General features: G+C 31.4%; 1 protein-coding gene and 1 pseudogene across 1 annotated transcript; both read left to right on the top strand.

Annotated features, from left to right (window-relative positions):
- The first annotated feature begins 1,136 nt into the window (after positions 1-1,136).
- On the top strand, positions 1,137-3,424 carry LOC130643223 (interferon-inducible GTPase 5-like; annotated as a pseudogene).
- Positions 3,425-5,921: 2,497 nt separating this feature from the next.
- On the top strand, positions 5,922-13,631 carry LOC130633207 (tripartite motif-containing protein 45-like). Its single transcript, XM_057444534.1, has 5 exons — positions 5,922-6,216; positions 6,636-7,555; positions 8,362-8,416; positions 9,263-9,297; positions 11,905-13,631. The coding sequence occupies exons 1-5, from the start codon at positions 5,951-5,953 to the stop codon at positions 12,600-12,602; spliced, it is 1,974 nt and encodes a 657-aa protein (XP_057300517.1). The 5' UTR covers positions 5,922-5,950; the 3' UTR covers positions 12,603-13,631.
- The last annotated feature ends 3,221 nt before the right edge of the window (positions 13,632-16,852 follow it).

The raw sequence follows: 16,852 nt of genomic DNA, 5'->3' as shown, positions 1-16,852 counted from the left end.
CAAATTAAAATTTTATATCACGGCGAACTTTTGAAAAGCAGAGTTTGTGTCACATGCAGAAATACAATTTTTTACAATAATCCAGGATGAAGTTTGTTTTACTGAAAAAACAAGGAAGCCAGCGACGTTTTTTGACATTATTTTAGATGTTAGCGTCACTTAGGTACGCAAAAAAGCAATATAACGGACTCGTGTCCGGTCATTATTTTATTATTATAATTGGAGATGTCAACACGATGAAAATGCGAAGTCATTTAAGACGGTTGATATTGCAAAATACGAAATGTGGCCGTTATAGAAAGGTTCTTTATAAAACAATCACTTTCTCGCATGCAGGTTTCGGATATACGTATAAGTATATATATTTTTTTATTCGTGAAATTGAATAAGGGATTGTCTAAAGGAAGTCAATAAAATATTATACATTCCAAAAGCATTTTCTTGGCTGATTAAACTATCTTATTAAAAAAAATTCTTACCATAATAGATATCTTATTGCCAGAACAAATCGTGCGTGAAAGGAAGGCGTGCGTAATGTTGATTTTTATATGGTCTGTGTCTATAAGTGTTTGTTTGTTATTGGTTCTGCTCCATTGCAGAGATTTTATTTGTTTGTAACCGACGCTTGAGTTGATGGCGCGAAGTAACACCTTATTTATTACCAGCTTAAAATTTGGAATCTCTTTTTATGAACTATCAATAAAAAGCTCAATAGCAGCATAAACAAACATGGTTAATGATGTCTTCATATGTCAAATTAGCAACCTCATTCCCAGGGCATCTGGCATGAGGACGGTAATGAACGTTTGGTACGAGTATTGTGTTTAATGCCTTAATGTTGTGCTTATATACCTTAGTTACATACCTTGAATCTAGTAGAGCGGTAAAATCACAAAGATGGAGCACGCAATATGTTTTTGTAGGGTGATTGAAACAGGAGCAAAGATCAAGTTAATAGTTTCTATAGCAACTGAAATAAAATGAAATAAAATAATATAAATAATGCTAATTTTACCCTTTTTCTGTTCCCTGTTGTGCATTTGAATTTTGAAACCGTTTCTCGGAAATTGAAATAATCAATTATTAATTGTAGTTTTACAATCAAAACAAGAAGATTAAAAACTTATAAATAAGCAATGACTCATTGTTTTGGCTATTGTAACTCAAACTGAGAAGAGTTAAGGATAAACTTAGAGGACAAACTTTATAGCGTTAGAGCAACATTGATTTACATCTTGAAGACGATGAAAGGGAATGGGAGATAACACCAAGGAAAGAAGTGGAAGAAATGCAACGCCAAATGGAAACAGAAGGCTTGGACTATGTAAAATCTGACATCAAATTAAGCTAGATGGTTGGAAGTCTTAACCTCTAAATTGTGGCATTACTGGTTCTTCTGTCCCTTGAAAATCCAGCTTTATAAACACAATTCGGGGTCTAACTCTTCGTGATGAAAATGCAGCGAGTGTGGGTGTTGTAGAATGTACAACTGAACCTACATCTTATCCGGACCCAAAAAGTCCGATGATGCAGTATTGGGACATATCAGGTGTCGGGACCCCGGGAATTTCAAAAGATGAAAACTATTTACGAAGGATTGTAGTTGTAGTTGTTGTTGTGGTTGTTGTTGTTGTTATTGCTGTTATTGTTTTTGTTGCCGTGGTTGTTGATCTTGCTGTTTATATACCTTTCGTTTTTGTAGATATGACTTCTTCCTGATTGTTACAGGCACTCGTTTTTTGGAAAATGACATTTGGCATGCATCACAATTTCGAAGGTCAGGCAAATCTTTCTTTTTTACGCGAAGTAAAATTGATCAAGATTTATTCAATGAAAGACGATGTCGTAACAACTTCAGTGAAGCAGCAGTATTGAAAGCAATACAAAGAGATTGTGTTGACAAGTTGCAACCCGAGTTTAATAAGCCTGATGTCTTTTTAATATCAAAATTTCTATCCACAAAAGTTCGATTCTCCGTCTTTTTGCATAAAGTTAATTGATGCTATGCCACACTTAAAAAAAGAAGCGATGACACTTTCACTACATGCATTTTCTAACAGGATGGTTGTTGCAAAGAGAAATATCCTGCACAAACAAATATGGTACGTGTCCGCTATTTCAGCTACCAGTCCCTTTATACAATTCGGTGGTGTATCGATAGCTATTGATACGGCACCAATAGTAAGAGAACTTATGTTTTACGAAGAGCAGTTAGGTATAAGTCAGGAAACTTTATCCAGTCTCGGGAAAAGGACACATTCTTGAGGAAGTCTGAGTCTATTGCAACGCTTATTTGTCACATTTTCGAAAACCATGGCAGCGGAAAAGGTTGTTAGATATATTCATGGTTTAGGTACATTGATCGCAAGTGGAATATCCTTTGCAACAACTTACCGAATGTTACAAAGTCAATTGAATCGCATAGAAAAAGCATCTGACGAAATAATGGCCTTGACTCTTGAAACAATCATAGATGCAGACAAAATGTACTAGATGTAAACAAATAACATTTTTAAGTACTTTTTGCTCGTTTTTTTTTCTAGTTTGTTTGCGTCTTTTTTTTTTGCTTAATTGTTTGTTTGTAGGGCACTCAAGGTTTGGTTTGTAATTATAAAGATTGGCTGGGAAAAAGAAAATACCATTTATTTTAAGTAAACGGATCATATTCCAATTTTACAATTCAGATTTTAAATTATTTGTGAGGTTTATTATACTACAATGCATATCTTAATATGTCCGAAAATGAGTAACTTAACATGTTTGTTCACTTCTTAGAATTATAAATTATAATTAGTTGGAAATTACACTTCAAATATTACACATGACCTATTAATTTTTTGAGAACCACGTATGTTTAAGCAAGATCTATTTTTAACCTTATTTCCAGGACTCTTTCATTGGGTTTATGTTCATGACATTTCCTATTTTTGTGTTAACCCGATTCCTGCAATTTGTGTAATTGTTGTGGATTGAAACTTACCATAAGTGTGTCCAGGTATTAATAAACAATTTGGCAAAGAAAATTGTTGACATTAGCATTTTTGGTGACCACGTCATCAAATCCCATATCGAAAGAAGCGCTAATAGAACCACAAAACACCTATTTTCAGAAATATCTGTAGAAAATTAATTAAAGCTGGGGAAAACATCTTTGTTGAGACTTAAATGCGAACTATTTGTGCTCCCTAAAAAAAACAAAAAATTAGAAGAAATCGTACCCTTGTCAATCTCAAGAAAAGAACTACATACCTTAATTACACAATTATGGTGACAGAATAACCCCACTAAATACTTGTTGCACTGTACAATTGGAATTAGGGATTATTACCAGATATGTTTCGGATTCAACAATAGATCTTCAAACATCTTTTGAATGGATTTAATGAGTCCTTTTAAAACTTTTACTAAGTTATGTTCTGGCTACTAGTCATACTAACATGTGATATTACAATCTCTTTGTAGCACGCTGTAAAATTTATTTGAAATTAATGTTTTATAGTGATCTCCTATAGAATGATAATTGCAAAGGCCCGAGGTGAATGAAACAGTCTTAACAACCAGTCCTATGCGTCAAAGGTCAAGACTGTTTCTATATATCTTCCTTCTTCACATGATTTATACATTTATTGATTTCCACCCCATGTGGCTGAAATCAATGAAAATCTGATCTAAATGAACAATAAATAAATATAATCAGTCGTCACATGAAACATCCTTAATATTGAGATTATAATATCACATGTTATCATATACTTTGAGTTTTTCTCGCAACTTGATTGGCTAATCTGCACGAAATATATGCTGTATTTTGTTTTTCAACCAAGAAACGAGTTCAATTTTTACTTATACAGAGTGCAAAATGATATTCTTCCTTTGATTGGCTGATTTAGCGTGCAAAAAGCTTATATTTTTACCTTGATTAGTTGAAAATTCGTAGGAAAAGCCTATTGTGTTCTTAACAACGAAAACTTGTCGGTAAATTTATTTTCACAAATATAGACTTTACGATTCGAAAATTTTCATTAATCATAGAGCACGCGCTCTCCACCGGGTATGAAAAACAATGGAATTATATCAGTCAACTCTAAAGAATAATATAAAAGCACGACGATGGAGTTCTGTGTTATTTGGCTTCACAATGGCAATTTATTTTTTGGAAAATTCGTAGTTTTTATTTCCATTCAAATTATTTCAAGCGTGTCATGAACATAATTTGTTATAATGATCTAAATCGCATGTGACTTCATAAATTCAAATAATTTATAAGTTCATAAATATAAATGAAATAACTTACCTTCAGTGATTTTATTATTGGCCTCTATAACAATGCTTGTTAATATCGTGAACATAATTAAGCAGTGTGCAACCGACTATGTGAAATTAACATGAATTAAGAGTATATGATAAACAAGTTATCGCACATGCTCTCGAAAAATATCGGCTGATATTTTTTTCGTTTTTTATGTTCTTGTATATTTCACTCGCCTAAAGACTCGTGAAATATGTAACAAGAACATAAAAACACTTAAAAAATATTGCCGATATTTTTCTCGGCACTGTGCGATAACTAGTACTTATTGCAAAAGAATAAGTGATATCATCTTTAATCTTATGGGATGCTAATGAATACACTAGAAGGAATGTAGTTGGAATTTGCAATTTGGCAATTTGACAAAAATTTTAAAGCACATCATGAAAAACTAAAGAGTTGGATTAAAGTTTTTACAATAGAGAGGAATTTAATAACTACCAACAATGTTTATTCTTTTGCACTTTTAAAAAATATTTTCATATCGCAACAACACACCGAGTCATACGTTAATGCTTAGACACAAAAACTAGCGATACGTTAATGTTTATGATCGATTGAAGTTACAGTGTTGTAAATAATGGAAAAGATTTTGGTTCTATTTATAAATGCTGCTAATATACGTCCATCTGAAAGCATGTAAAAATAGAAAGTTATTATGCAAAGAATTGGTACATAAAATTCACGAGTTGCTTTGCAAGTGCAAGTGGAATTTATAGTGTGATTTTTCTATTAGAAACATATATTTTATATATACACTTTTTTTGTGAGTTTTTCCTTAGTTCTGATTCCAAAATAGTACATTTAATTTCTTGGTTTTAAAATATTTTCTAGGTATTTCCAGGTACAGTATATTGTATTTATTAATTTCGATACGCGAAACTCTTCTCGACTGTTAGATTCTTTTTCTTAGGTTGCGGTTGTCTGTAGATTAACGCACTTAAATCATTCTAGGATATAGTAAATCCACTAACGTTTAACGCTATTAGCTGCGAAACATTTTAAAGATATATTAACAATGTAAACCACAGCGTTTTTTAATTGTTCCGCGGGAAAGGTAATGTTTAAAATTAATTAAAACGATACCATATTTTTAAGTACACTTTCATGTATAAGAAAAAAATATGAAGTTATAACTGGAAAACGGTTTGGAAAAACATTAATTTGAGTATATAACACATTTCCTTTTAAAATGAATCAAAGTTCAAATTTTCAACTTGAAATTTTGCTGTTTCTCTCGTTAAATATAAAATTCTAAGTTCCACTTTTAATGTACAAATTGCGCTTTAAATTTGATATTCGCACTTTAAAGAAACTCGTGAAAGTTTTGTTGCAAATCATTGATTTTATGTACCAGTTCGTAAAATTATTGTACCAATTCGTAAATTTACAACTCACAAGTAGTGTTTTGAAATTAAAAAGTAACTCGCGAGTTTATGTAGGAACTCAAAACTTGGAATTGGTGATTTACTAAGCATATCTATTGCTCTTTAATCGTTTTAAAACTATTTTATTTCAACAACTCTCTTTTCAATTTACACAATCTGTCCTCATGTTTGCTTTTCTTTCTTAAAGCCAATATAAGAAGTTATTTCTTATGTTTTTTTTTAAGATATATTTACATATAAGGTATAAAGTGAAATGGCTTTATCAATACCAACAATAACTCAACTTTCAACAATATTGGAATGCAAGATATGTTTAGGTATCTACCACAATCCAAAGTTATTAAATTGTGGACATACGTATTGTCAGGATTGTCTAGATGGTATCCTTGTGTTTCAAGATGATGGAAATGCTGAAATGCCCTGTCCATTAAGATGTCCCAAGAAGACAAAGTTAGACCAACACGAGACAACATCATCATTAATTACTAATTATCCGTTGGTTGACATGTTGGGTGCGGTGTAAGTCTATTTTTATGCAAGATAAGAAAATAAATTAACGGTGGAGAGTAATGTAGTTGGTGTGGAATGTCCCAATTTTCAGATTTCTGGAAGGTGGTCAAAATAAAGACCATGATAAGTTGTTGTGCAAATATTTTTGGACTATGCTTATCGTCAACATTAATCAGTAATCTTGGTTTGTTATGTTTTTAGTAGAGAATACTCAGTGCATTTCTCAAAAGACTCTTTATTGTCTTTCTTTACACGGCGGAGGATTAAGACATTATTTGTCAGCCTTTACAGACAACTATTACTTAGATAAAAATTAGAAAAATTATGTTATTAAAAAAGCACCAGTTTGCCACTTTCGTGAATGTAAAGTTTAATAGACTTTCTTGTAAAAAACAGTAAAGAACTATCGTATTGCTTTTCTTTTATAGATCAAATGCGGAACAAGGGAACTACTTATGTCAATCGATAAATCATGATAAACAAAGTATCAGCTACTCCTGTACAACCTGCAGTGCAAAAATTTGCGGCAAATGTCAAATCATACATTCTTGCGCCAACAAGTCATATATCAACGTCATTTTTAATCAAAAATTGCAAGAAATCCAACCATTGTGTACACAACATAAATCGCTCGCAATAGAAGCCTGTATTGATTGTGATAATGCGTTAGTATGCGTGTATTGCACATACAGAGATCACAAAAACCACAGAAGAAAAAAGATTGTTGAATTTGGAGAAGAAGCAAAGCAATGGTTCCAATCCTTTATAACATCGTTTGAAGAAACAAAAGCTTCAATGGAGAACTTGACAATAAAGTATGACGAAGCGTTGAAGAATCTTAAAAGTAGCAGAGAAATATTTGTTTGTGAATTGGAAGTCAGAAAATTGAAAAAAATGGAAGAGTATCGGAAATTGTTAAATACAGAAAGTAAATGTCTGTTACAAACATTTGACGAAAGATCAGCAGATTTTAGAAAGAAAATAATTTCCGCTGGTTTGGTCGACAATACCAAAATAAAGGAGTTTTCAGAATACGTAAAAGTATTTAATTCAAAATCTTCATTTGAATTAGTTTCGGAAAAATTGGAAATCGAAAAGAAACTTAGCTGTATTTCCTCTTTTCACTTAACCGTCCCAAATTTTTATTCACATCTATGTCAAATGAGCGATAAGGAGTTCTCTGCAAATCCATTGGGAGAATTAGACATATCAGTTGATAATATCAGTACTGATGGTGCGAACCCTAGTGAATGTACTGTTTTTACTTGCCTGGTTGACAAAACTGATACACATGCCAATCATTCACGATTAGTTAATAATTCAACGTCCCTTGAAAAAAGTTTGAAAGGTAAGTGTTGATAATATACATTTCTGTTTTTGTAACTTCATCTTCTAACCCCCATGGAGGGAGAAATAGAGAAGGAGATTGAACTCATCTTAGTGCGAATTAAAATTTTATTCAAATTGCTATTGATTCGGCATTCCTTTGATATCCATGCGCGATGTGCATTTCACTGGATTTTACCAAAAAAACATTACGTAATCCTTTATCATGCCGTTTGTTTACATGTAAAAAAACGTGATTTTTAGGCAAAGCACCACTACTCTGGAGATGTTGTTGTTTTTATCTCTCAGGGGACGAGTGAGTTGTCATAACAATGTTTAATTATTTTCGTTCTTTAAAAAAATACAGCTTTTTTAACCGGTTTTCTACCATCTGTATGAAGCAGAATATGCTCAAAGATTTACTAAAATTTATCATGACAATGTTGTGAGTCAAAAGTGAGTCAAATATGGAAAAAAGTAAAAGAGTTAATAGTTATTTTTCTTTTTAAATGGTGTAATTTCATTAATAAAATTTTGTTTGACCTATTTCCATTTCTACTGATACACAAAACACATATCAGCCATTTTAAAATGAACTATTGTTTGATCCGCTAATTAATAACGTAATGTTATGGATTATTACCATTCGATTGTTTTTTCGACCAATGAAATTTACTAAATGTGACACGCGCTAGAATTTAAAAAAGACAACATGAATAGGTTTGCAACTGATTGCATCACGGATGATTTCAATAGAAACAAAAGAGTTCAATCTCCTTCTTTATTTCTACCTCCATGCTATCCCTGTAAGTGTTTTTTTTTTCATAGGACAGGGATGTTCGTCTGGAGATGGAAATTATGATTTGGAAGCACAACAAAACAAGTTAGAATTTCTTTTATTGACATTTTCGTGTCTCGAGGCAAAATATACTTTCATTGTAAACATAACAAAGGCCTTTTCTGATCTTTTTGTCGGACCTAAAACCAACTAAGTCTTGTACAGTTCTGCCGTACCTAAATATCATAAAAATTAGTTTAAATCATCAAAAACTTAATTTTTATTTAACATAAAATGCAATCAGGAAAAAATCTAGAAAAGCAATTATTATTAACGGAAGTAGTATTCAACTGTGTCAATTTTGTATGTAAATCTGTCGGACATAATCCGCCGAAGGTAGCTAATATTTTGGATGCACAAATTTTCCATAAAAAGTGACACATTTTGCCCAAACTTCTTTCATGCAATACAGCGATATGAAGTTTGATAGTTGATATTTATTTCTCACCCAGAAGTAAAGGCATGTTGTATTAAGGTGCATCGAAAATATTTAAAAAATTATTTTGTAATAATTATTGGGAATTTACTGATAAATGTTTTTCAGAACAGAAGTAGGTAATTCTATTACATTTTTAAAAATAGAAACAATAGACGTTTAAAAAGGCTTAAGTGTACGAGAACTGCGCCTGTCTCTCTGTAACAGGCCAAGTGGATTATATTTTGTACAATTATTTTTAAAAGTGTCTATAAAACATCCCCAAAAATATCTTCTGTGTTTTACAAAAGTTTTGCTTACAATTTTAATTGGCTAGACAAATTATCCGATTAAAATAAAATGATTTTATTACTTGGGATTTTATTGCATGCTAATTTAAGTTTACAATATGCTTGAAAGACATTGTAATACCAACACAAATTGTATGTTTTGCTAACTTTTTTCTTTCTTCTTAGAGATTTAAGCGAATGTAATGACTCATCGTTTGATGGTATGTCTTTTAGTAAATATAATTTACCAATAGAAGTCTCCATGTCTTATTTACGAGAGGAAGCATTGCAACAGTTTTGTACAATAAATAAATTATTATCATCATCATTATCAAACTATCATTATCAAATAATTATTTACCATTCCTCTAATGCTAAACCTTTCAGTTGGTTATAAAATGTTAGCTTGCACCAAAAACCATATTTTTTATATTTTATAAAAACAATATCTGATAAATTTTCAGTTCAGCCTACATAATTAGCAATAATCACTCCGACATATTTTTGCTTTTATTATACCTGGCCTATATGACGAAGAAAGACAGGAATTACTACTGCACAGTCAAAGTTATCGTACTTATTATAAGAAACTAGTTAAATGGCCAGTAAGAAATTCAATTGATTTGGAAAACATATAATACCAGAAAGAAAGTTTGTTGGTTTCGAGAATGACTCGATGAGGTCCTGAGAAAGTTCTAGTCAGCTTGCTGTAACCAATGCTGAATGTGATGTCACGTAATTTCATCCGTTTCAAGGTTATTAGCAGGAATATAGGTACAATGTAACGATTTTACTAATCCTAACTCTATTTCGACGGATTTCTTGAACGCATTATTGCCAGAGGGAAGGTATTGATTCGACCTCTTTATAACATTTTACAGATTTCTCATATTGATTTAATTTGGCGCAGTACGAAACAAAAACAGTATCGAAACAACAAAAAATGTCGGCACTTTTATTGTGACTTCATCGGCCTAGAACAAGTTTTTACAATTTTTAAAAAGTCTGGCAGACAAAAAAAGTTATTTAAAATATAGATTTTCCGGTTTTCAATATTTTAAATGACCAAATTCTAAAAATAGCACAAAAATCGGGAATATCGTTTTTCAAACCTTCGAGAATAGTTTCGCTTTGAGAAATTAAATTGTTTTTGCGAGGCTTTAAGTATAGAAAGAATAGTGTAAACCTAAATATAAATTGGCCGGTGGCTAATAGATAAATCTTCAACATTATTAACCATTGTTAACCATGTAGATTTTGCAAGCAGTCAATACGGGATTTCAGGCATTCTGATTGACTTAGCCTTCTTGACGACGGGCCGATATGGAGCGGTTTTGGCTGTCGTTACGAAAAATGGTAGCTTAACAAATATATTTTGTGAAATCAGCTTAAATATCCTTTATCTTAAACAAACCAATATAAAAGTAATTTGTAAAACTAGCTAGGGGACCCGGCGTCGCACGCTGAGGTAAGCCACAAGTAAAAGGGTTACCCATCATTTAAAAACCCTGTAGCGCAATAAATAAGAACCGTAAATTCATGTGGAGCACTCTAGTACAGGTATACATATGTCGGTGAAAGTTCAAAAGAAATGTTACTCCAAGCTATGTGCTTAGTACAGGTAAACAATGTGACACATCCATATGCTAGGTGTGATAGTCTTTTCCAAAAAAGTACGTTATCGCAACTTCGGTTAAACAGAAAAACAGAAAACAGCTCTTTGCTAACACTGGACTGAGCAGTTAGTACGGGTAAACAGTGTCGCAGAGATGAGTATAGACATAACACAAGAATTAAAAAACTTTATTGAGATTTCGGTTAAAAAAAATTCAGGAAACGGCCCGCCTCTATTCTGTTCAGTTAAAATACTCAGCAATTTTATTTTGCAGCGGAAGTTTTCATAACAGTAATAAAAGTGGTAGCTGCCTAACTGCATTTATTTAGCATAAGAATTAAGAATTGTGTTGCAGCCAAACACAGCGCATTTGGCTACTTTCACTCGTTATCCAGAGGTAGCTAAAGGAGGTCTTTAACAACAACTTAAAAAAAATAAGTAATATTGGCTAGGATAAGAAGCTGTTATACAAAGTGAATTGTAACAAGTAGGGGTAGCTAGCTAGGTGGCTGTAGAATGATGCTTAAAAATCTTCGTTTCTAGCCAAAAATCTTAAAAATTATGCGTTTAAGATTTGTACATGGCTAAAAAACGTGACAATATATTTATCTTAACATGTAAAAACATATAGAAAACAAATATTACAAAATAAAAAGGTTTTAGAAGAAAAAAAGGTCAAACAGACCTAGAACCTTCACTGACCACGATCACTTTCAAAACCACAATGGCCTTCGTCATTATGTTCCTTCGTTGGCATTGCCAGGCCGCGAAAATCTTGTAATGGTTTTTCAAAACAAAGTAATAAAACTATTAGTGAAACTGTCCTATTTGTTTTCTGTGGCTCCCGAGCGAAAATGGCGATTAAGATCACGGGGTAATTAATATTAAAATTGACGTATTTAGATAATGCACTTAATTTATTTTTTTAATTAAGGTTAGCAAATTAAAATAATTAAATGCTTTAAAGAAATAAATTAATTTCCTAAATATATATTTTATTCAATAATAAGATTTTCGATTAAACAACCTCCTGGTTTTTAAAAATCGCGGAAAGATGGGAAGGGATATCGGTAGCTATTTTGCGCGACAGACAGACAGACGGACAGACGTATACGGGTATAATAATATAGATGAGAAAATGAGTTACTGGTTTGTTATTATGTTAAGTTTTTAATTACCAGTTAAGATAAAGCAACATCATTTTTGTTTTTAGAAATTTTCGAATGCATAGAGATTGGTGACTTTGAGAAATTTAAATCAATTTTTTTTAACATTAAACATTTTTTAAACCATGGTTTTATAACAAATTTTTTGGGATCACTACTGTCATTTGCTGCCGTACATTACAACAAACCGTCAATATTAAAATGTTTGATCGATGCTGGCTGTGGTGTGAATTTAGCAGATACACATAACAGGAATGTAAAATACTACAGTAAATGTTGTGATTATAATAATCCTTTGGAAGTTTTTTCTACTGTAAAGGATATAATGAATCATTTTGAGAAGAAAGCTGATCATACAATTGCATGCAGCCCCACACTATTACATAATGCAGCAGGTTTCGGTCACGTTGATTGTCTTAAAATACTGCTGTCTGTACCTCATTTTAATGTGAACATACGAAACTGTGCTGGTGAAACACCATTACATTTTGCATCTATTGCTGGTGAAGTTGAAAATGTTACGTTACTGTTGTCTGTTTCGCAAATTGATGTGAACATACAAAACTTTGCTGGTGAAACACCGTTACATTTTGCGTCTATTGTTGGTGAAACTGAATGTGTTAAGTTACTGCTGTCGGTACCACATATTGATGTTATTAAACGAAATAAGAATAACAAGACGGCTTATGATGTTGCATTTAACACCACCATCAAACGTTTATTAAAAGAACACCAAGGAGAATAAGAGTTTTATAAAATTGTTTTATGTTCCAATATTTAATAATATGATATTATGTACAACTAACAAACGATTTTTATACGTAATAGTTATTGCATCGTGACAAGCAAATATTTTTTTTTAAGTTTTTACGATTTAAGTTCCATAGTGAAATATACTAGAACTAAAAAGTGGGAAAAAATATTTATAAAACAAGTGCGAAAATTAGTTTATCATATAAACAGATCGTTTAACTGCGAAGGCGAGTTTGAATATGTTGAAATAGTCGCCATATCTTGCCTCTCAACATTCAGCACAATGGTATATTTTATCGATGGTTTTTTGAGACGAAGTGACCATGAAAGGCTTCTAAAAATAAATCATTTTTCTAAAGCTAACTAATTTTGTATCACAGGGAAAATTAAGTGAAAATTTCAATAACAAACTTTTGTTAAAAAATTTTTTGTTGTGGTATTGAAACAAACTGATTGTTTTGTAAACGATAAAAAGATACATTTATCTGTTGTCAATATTTTTGGAAAGAATGATTTGTCTTTTTTATTTTGGTCAAATAATAAATTTATCTTATTTAACACGATTACGTTCTTTTATCGTGATCTGTCTAATTAATTGACACTGGTTAACTGACAGATTCCATTTCACCTTTCTAAAAAGGGGACAATAAGATAGCGGACAGCCTATTTAACAGACATATTTTATGTACGACAGGGTATTTTTGAACTTTTTTTTCTAATTTAGGAAAATGATTCAACTGCTCTTTAAAATGTAGAGAAAAAGCAAACGAAAACAAAGTGTTTTTTACTAGAATTGTTTATTGTTGGTGCGATTTTACATTCAAAATCAAAACAATTTAGCTATTTTTCTGCTTCTTAGTAGCTATTTTGCCAACACTTGTTTATGGCTTTTTTTCGATCAGAAAAGTTATAGCTACTGTAACAATATTTCAAGTCAATATATTCTCCTCGTTTACCTGATTATCGTTACCTTATTTTACTAAGGAACAACTCCACAACTCTTAAAAAACCCCGAAAATATCCATTTTCCGAAAGGCGAACACTTCTGATTAGCGGGCAGGTTTTTTTACGTCAATGAGTTTACCATTATATATCGAGTACGGCAAGTTTGCACGGGAAACATTTATCAATGTGTGTAGGCAATAAAGCAGCAGAAAAATTTAGGATAAAAAGATTAGGTTTTCTCCAGATTTAATTAACAGATGTATCCATGTAATTATATGTCTTTAAAAGAGATTGGCCTCACAAAAGGTAGTACAAAAAACGAAAAAAAGTGCAAGAAAACGTTGAAGTCTACGACGAATGTTTTTGTTGCTGTATTCTATTAACGATGTTCAAATGTAGCCATGGTTCATTTTGCAAGGTAATATGTGTCATAATATGTGTGATGACGCCATTCTCTAAATCATTCTTGCTGCTGCAGAAATTTTTTCTGTTGGTTGAAATGCTTATAAGTTAAACAAAAATCTCCTCTTGCTATAAATACTATCTTAAAGACACAGTTAAAGTCATATTCTCTGCAGTGGAGATCAATGAGTGGATGAACAGTGGAGTGGATTAACAGTGGAGTTAATGACTCTTTATCTCTATTCAGTCTAAAGGTAAGTCGGTGGATTCCGAACGTATCTCTCCTCCTGTGCTAGAGCTAAAGTAATTGTGTTTTGGGCAGATGGTGGTATTTCGGACAATTTTTATGTTTTCTTTAACGTCAGAGGAAAAGTGCAAACATAAGCAAAAATTGATTGCTACCATTTTGTTTCTTTCATGACAAAGTGTAACGTTTGATACCAAACGCTTATCAAAATTTACCTCACACCACTCCCTTCCACACACCCTGCGGTATAATATGCCCCAAATTCCTGTGACTAAATAGTGTTAATAGGTAATATTGTTAATAGTCTTAATATTGAAAAAATAACTTATTGAGCTGTGACTATTTGTCACTGAATACAGTTTGTTCCATAACAATATTATTTTTGAAATGAAAATTATGGAAGACATTTGCCTACAAACTTTACTCAACGAATTTAGTAAACAACCAGGACAAGAGATGTAGGCCTTTTTAAAAGTAGAATTGAAAAATAATAAAAGTATATCATAAAATTCGTGTGAATTAGTCATGCAAAAATCAAGAAGAACTTATAGAGTTAAAGCCCTTGGAATGCGGATTGGAAGTTTCCTATTGGATACGGTTTGTTGGCATTTTGAATATTTTCTAAGCAAAATGATAACAATAAAAATAAAAGTATTTGTCAAACAAAATGCGTTCAAGCTCTCTTGAAATTTTTGTGTAACTTATCCCAGAAATAATTCCTTAAAAAATTATTCTCCAAACATTTGTTTTCTTTTAAAGTAGCACAAAGTAGCATGTGGGTAAAATTGTTTACCATTTTTTTTTCACTATTGTTTTGTATATGTAATGCTGTGTGTAATAGAATAAGGGTGTATCAATATTTAAAAACATGTTATTAGGAAAAAAAAATATGTCTCTTTAACCATTGTTTAAATCAATCATTCTTTTGTTACGATGTTTTTATTGAGAATTGAGAAAAGAAAGAAAACGGTTATAAATTAAGAAGACTCTGACCATGAAGAAAAATGAAATATTTTCTTTGAAAAAAGTGTGAATAGAAGCAAAATTAAGGTTACTGTTAATAAAAGTAGTGGAACTATTTAGTTTCTTTAGAGAATGAAAAATATTTAGGATTTTTTTATATAGAAAATTAGCGAAACTGTGAAAAGGTCTTGTCTTCATTTTTTTATGACATTTTGACTAATAACAAACAAGCAACTTTGGAATTCACACAACAAAATCTTTGTCACAATGTGAAAATTCGCAATACAAACACAGATATGCACGTTACCAAAAATAAGAAGAATTATAAAAATTGAAAAAGAATGAAAACAAACTCGTCGCACATTATTTTGACGTTAAAAGCCGAGCTCATTTAGCTTTGCAAGGTTATATTAAAACTTTGGTTCATTGAGCAAATCTCATTTAATACTATACCCACAATAACTGTGCATTTGAGGGCCACGTGACAAGCACCTCCACCAGGGCCATGTTCGTCTCGCTGTTTTGATATGAAAAAGGGTCAAAAAGCGCTGGGAGGTTGAGTATTATTCCTAATTTTTTGTGACCAGTATAAATTTCTCTCGAATGTCCACAATATCTTCCGTTATCTTCCGTAATTTTTTGTGATCAGTATAAATTTCTCTCGAATGTCCACAATATCTACCGTTATCTTCCGTTTGTGGTTAAAATTTGATTTGTTTTGGCTTAAATAGATCTCCCAACACTTACTCACCTAACTTCGTTTTTTTTATGGAATCGTTAATTTTAGATATTGATCTTGACATAAGTATATTTATAAAAAAATAAAAACTGTTATTTAATTTGTAAAATACTTACATGTCTACATGTTTTCATCGAAATAAAACGGAAAAAATTGTGGAACTGAAATTTCTACACTAAATTTTTCCACTATCAGACTTTTCGTGCCAATTCGCGGACGTTAGTATTTATAATGGTACAGTATAGTCAATATTTATATTTAGGTTTTATTAAAAATTACTGTATAAATGGCAGTCTTTGGTAACGAAGTTTTTTTTGTTGCATATGTTATTAGTGTACTTAGTTTAATCTACACCAGATATAACATTTATTAAATTTGAAATATTATTTTAATTAACGAAATTAAAAAAGACCAGTCCTTCAGTGTTTTTTGATTTGTGTATACATATACAGTTATCGCTCGATCAGTGAAACTTTCAAGGGATCGAAAAAAAAAAATTAGTTCCAATTAGCAATTGTCCCACTTTTTTAAAAAAAAGAATTAACATAGACAACAAGGCATTTCTGGAAAGAAATTTAGAGGCCTTTAAAATACAGGTGTATAAAATTTCAAAAAGGGAAGAAAAGTCATAGCGAGTTTAATTTTTGAGAATATTATGTAATCACTTAGAACGAAAATTTACAATTTTTTAATTTCTGTAGAATAAATAGTTAATAGACGCCTGTTTTAGGTGACATTTCAGTTCTTTTTTCTTATAATTTGACACATTCACGATCAGTGAATGTATTCCATTTTCTTCTACAAATATTATAATATCTGAAATTGTTTTAACTGCGTTTCTTGCGTCAGTGCAACTAGGCCTTTGCAAGCATTCATTGTCTTTGGCTTCGTCTTCCTAAAATGTTTTTCCAGCGACCTCATTGTCTAACAGAAACTTGAAAGTTAT

The sequence above is a fragment of the Hydractinia symbiolongicarpus genome, chromosome 1, assembly GCF_029227915.1.
Source record: "Hydractinia symbiolongicarpus strain clone_291-10 chromosome 1, HSymV2.1, whole genome shotgun sequence".
NCBI lineage: Eukaryota > Metazoa > Cnidaria > Hydrozoa > Anthoathecata > Hydractiniidae > Hydractinia > Hydractinia symbiolongicarpus.
This window is presented reverse-complemented; position numbering and strand designations above follow the sequence as displayed.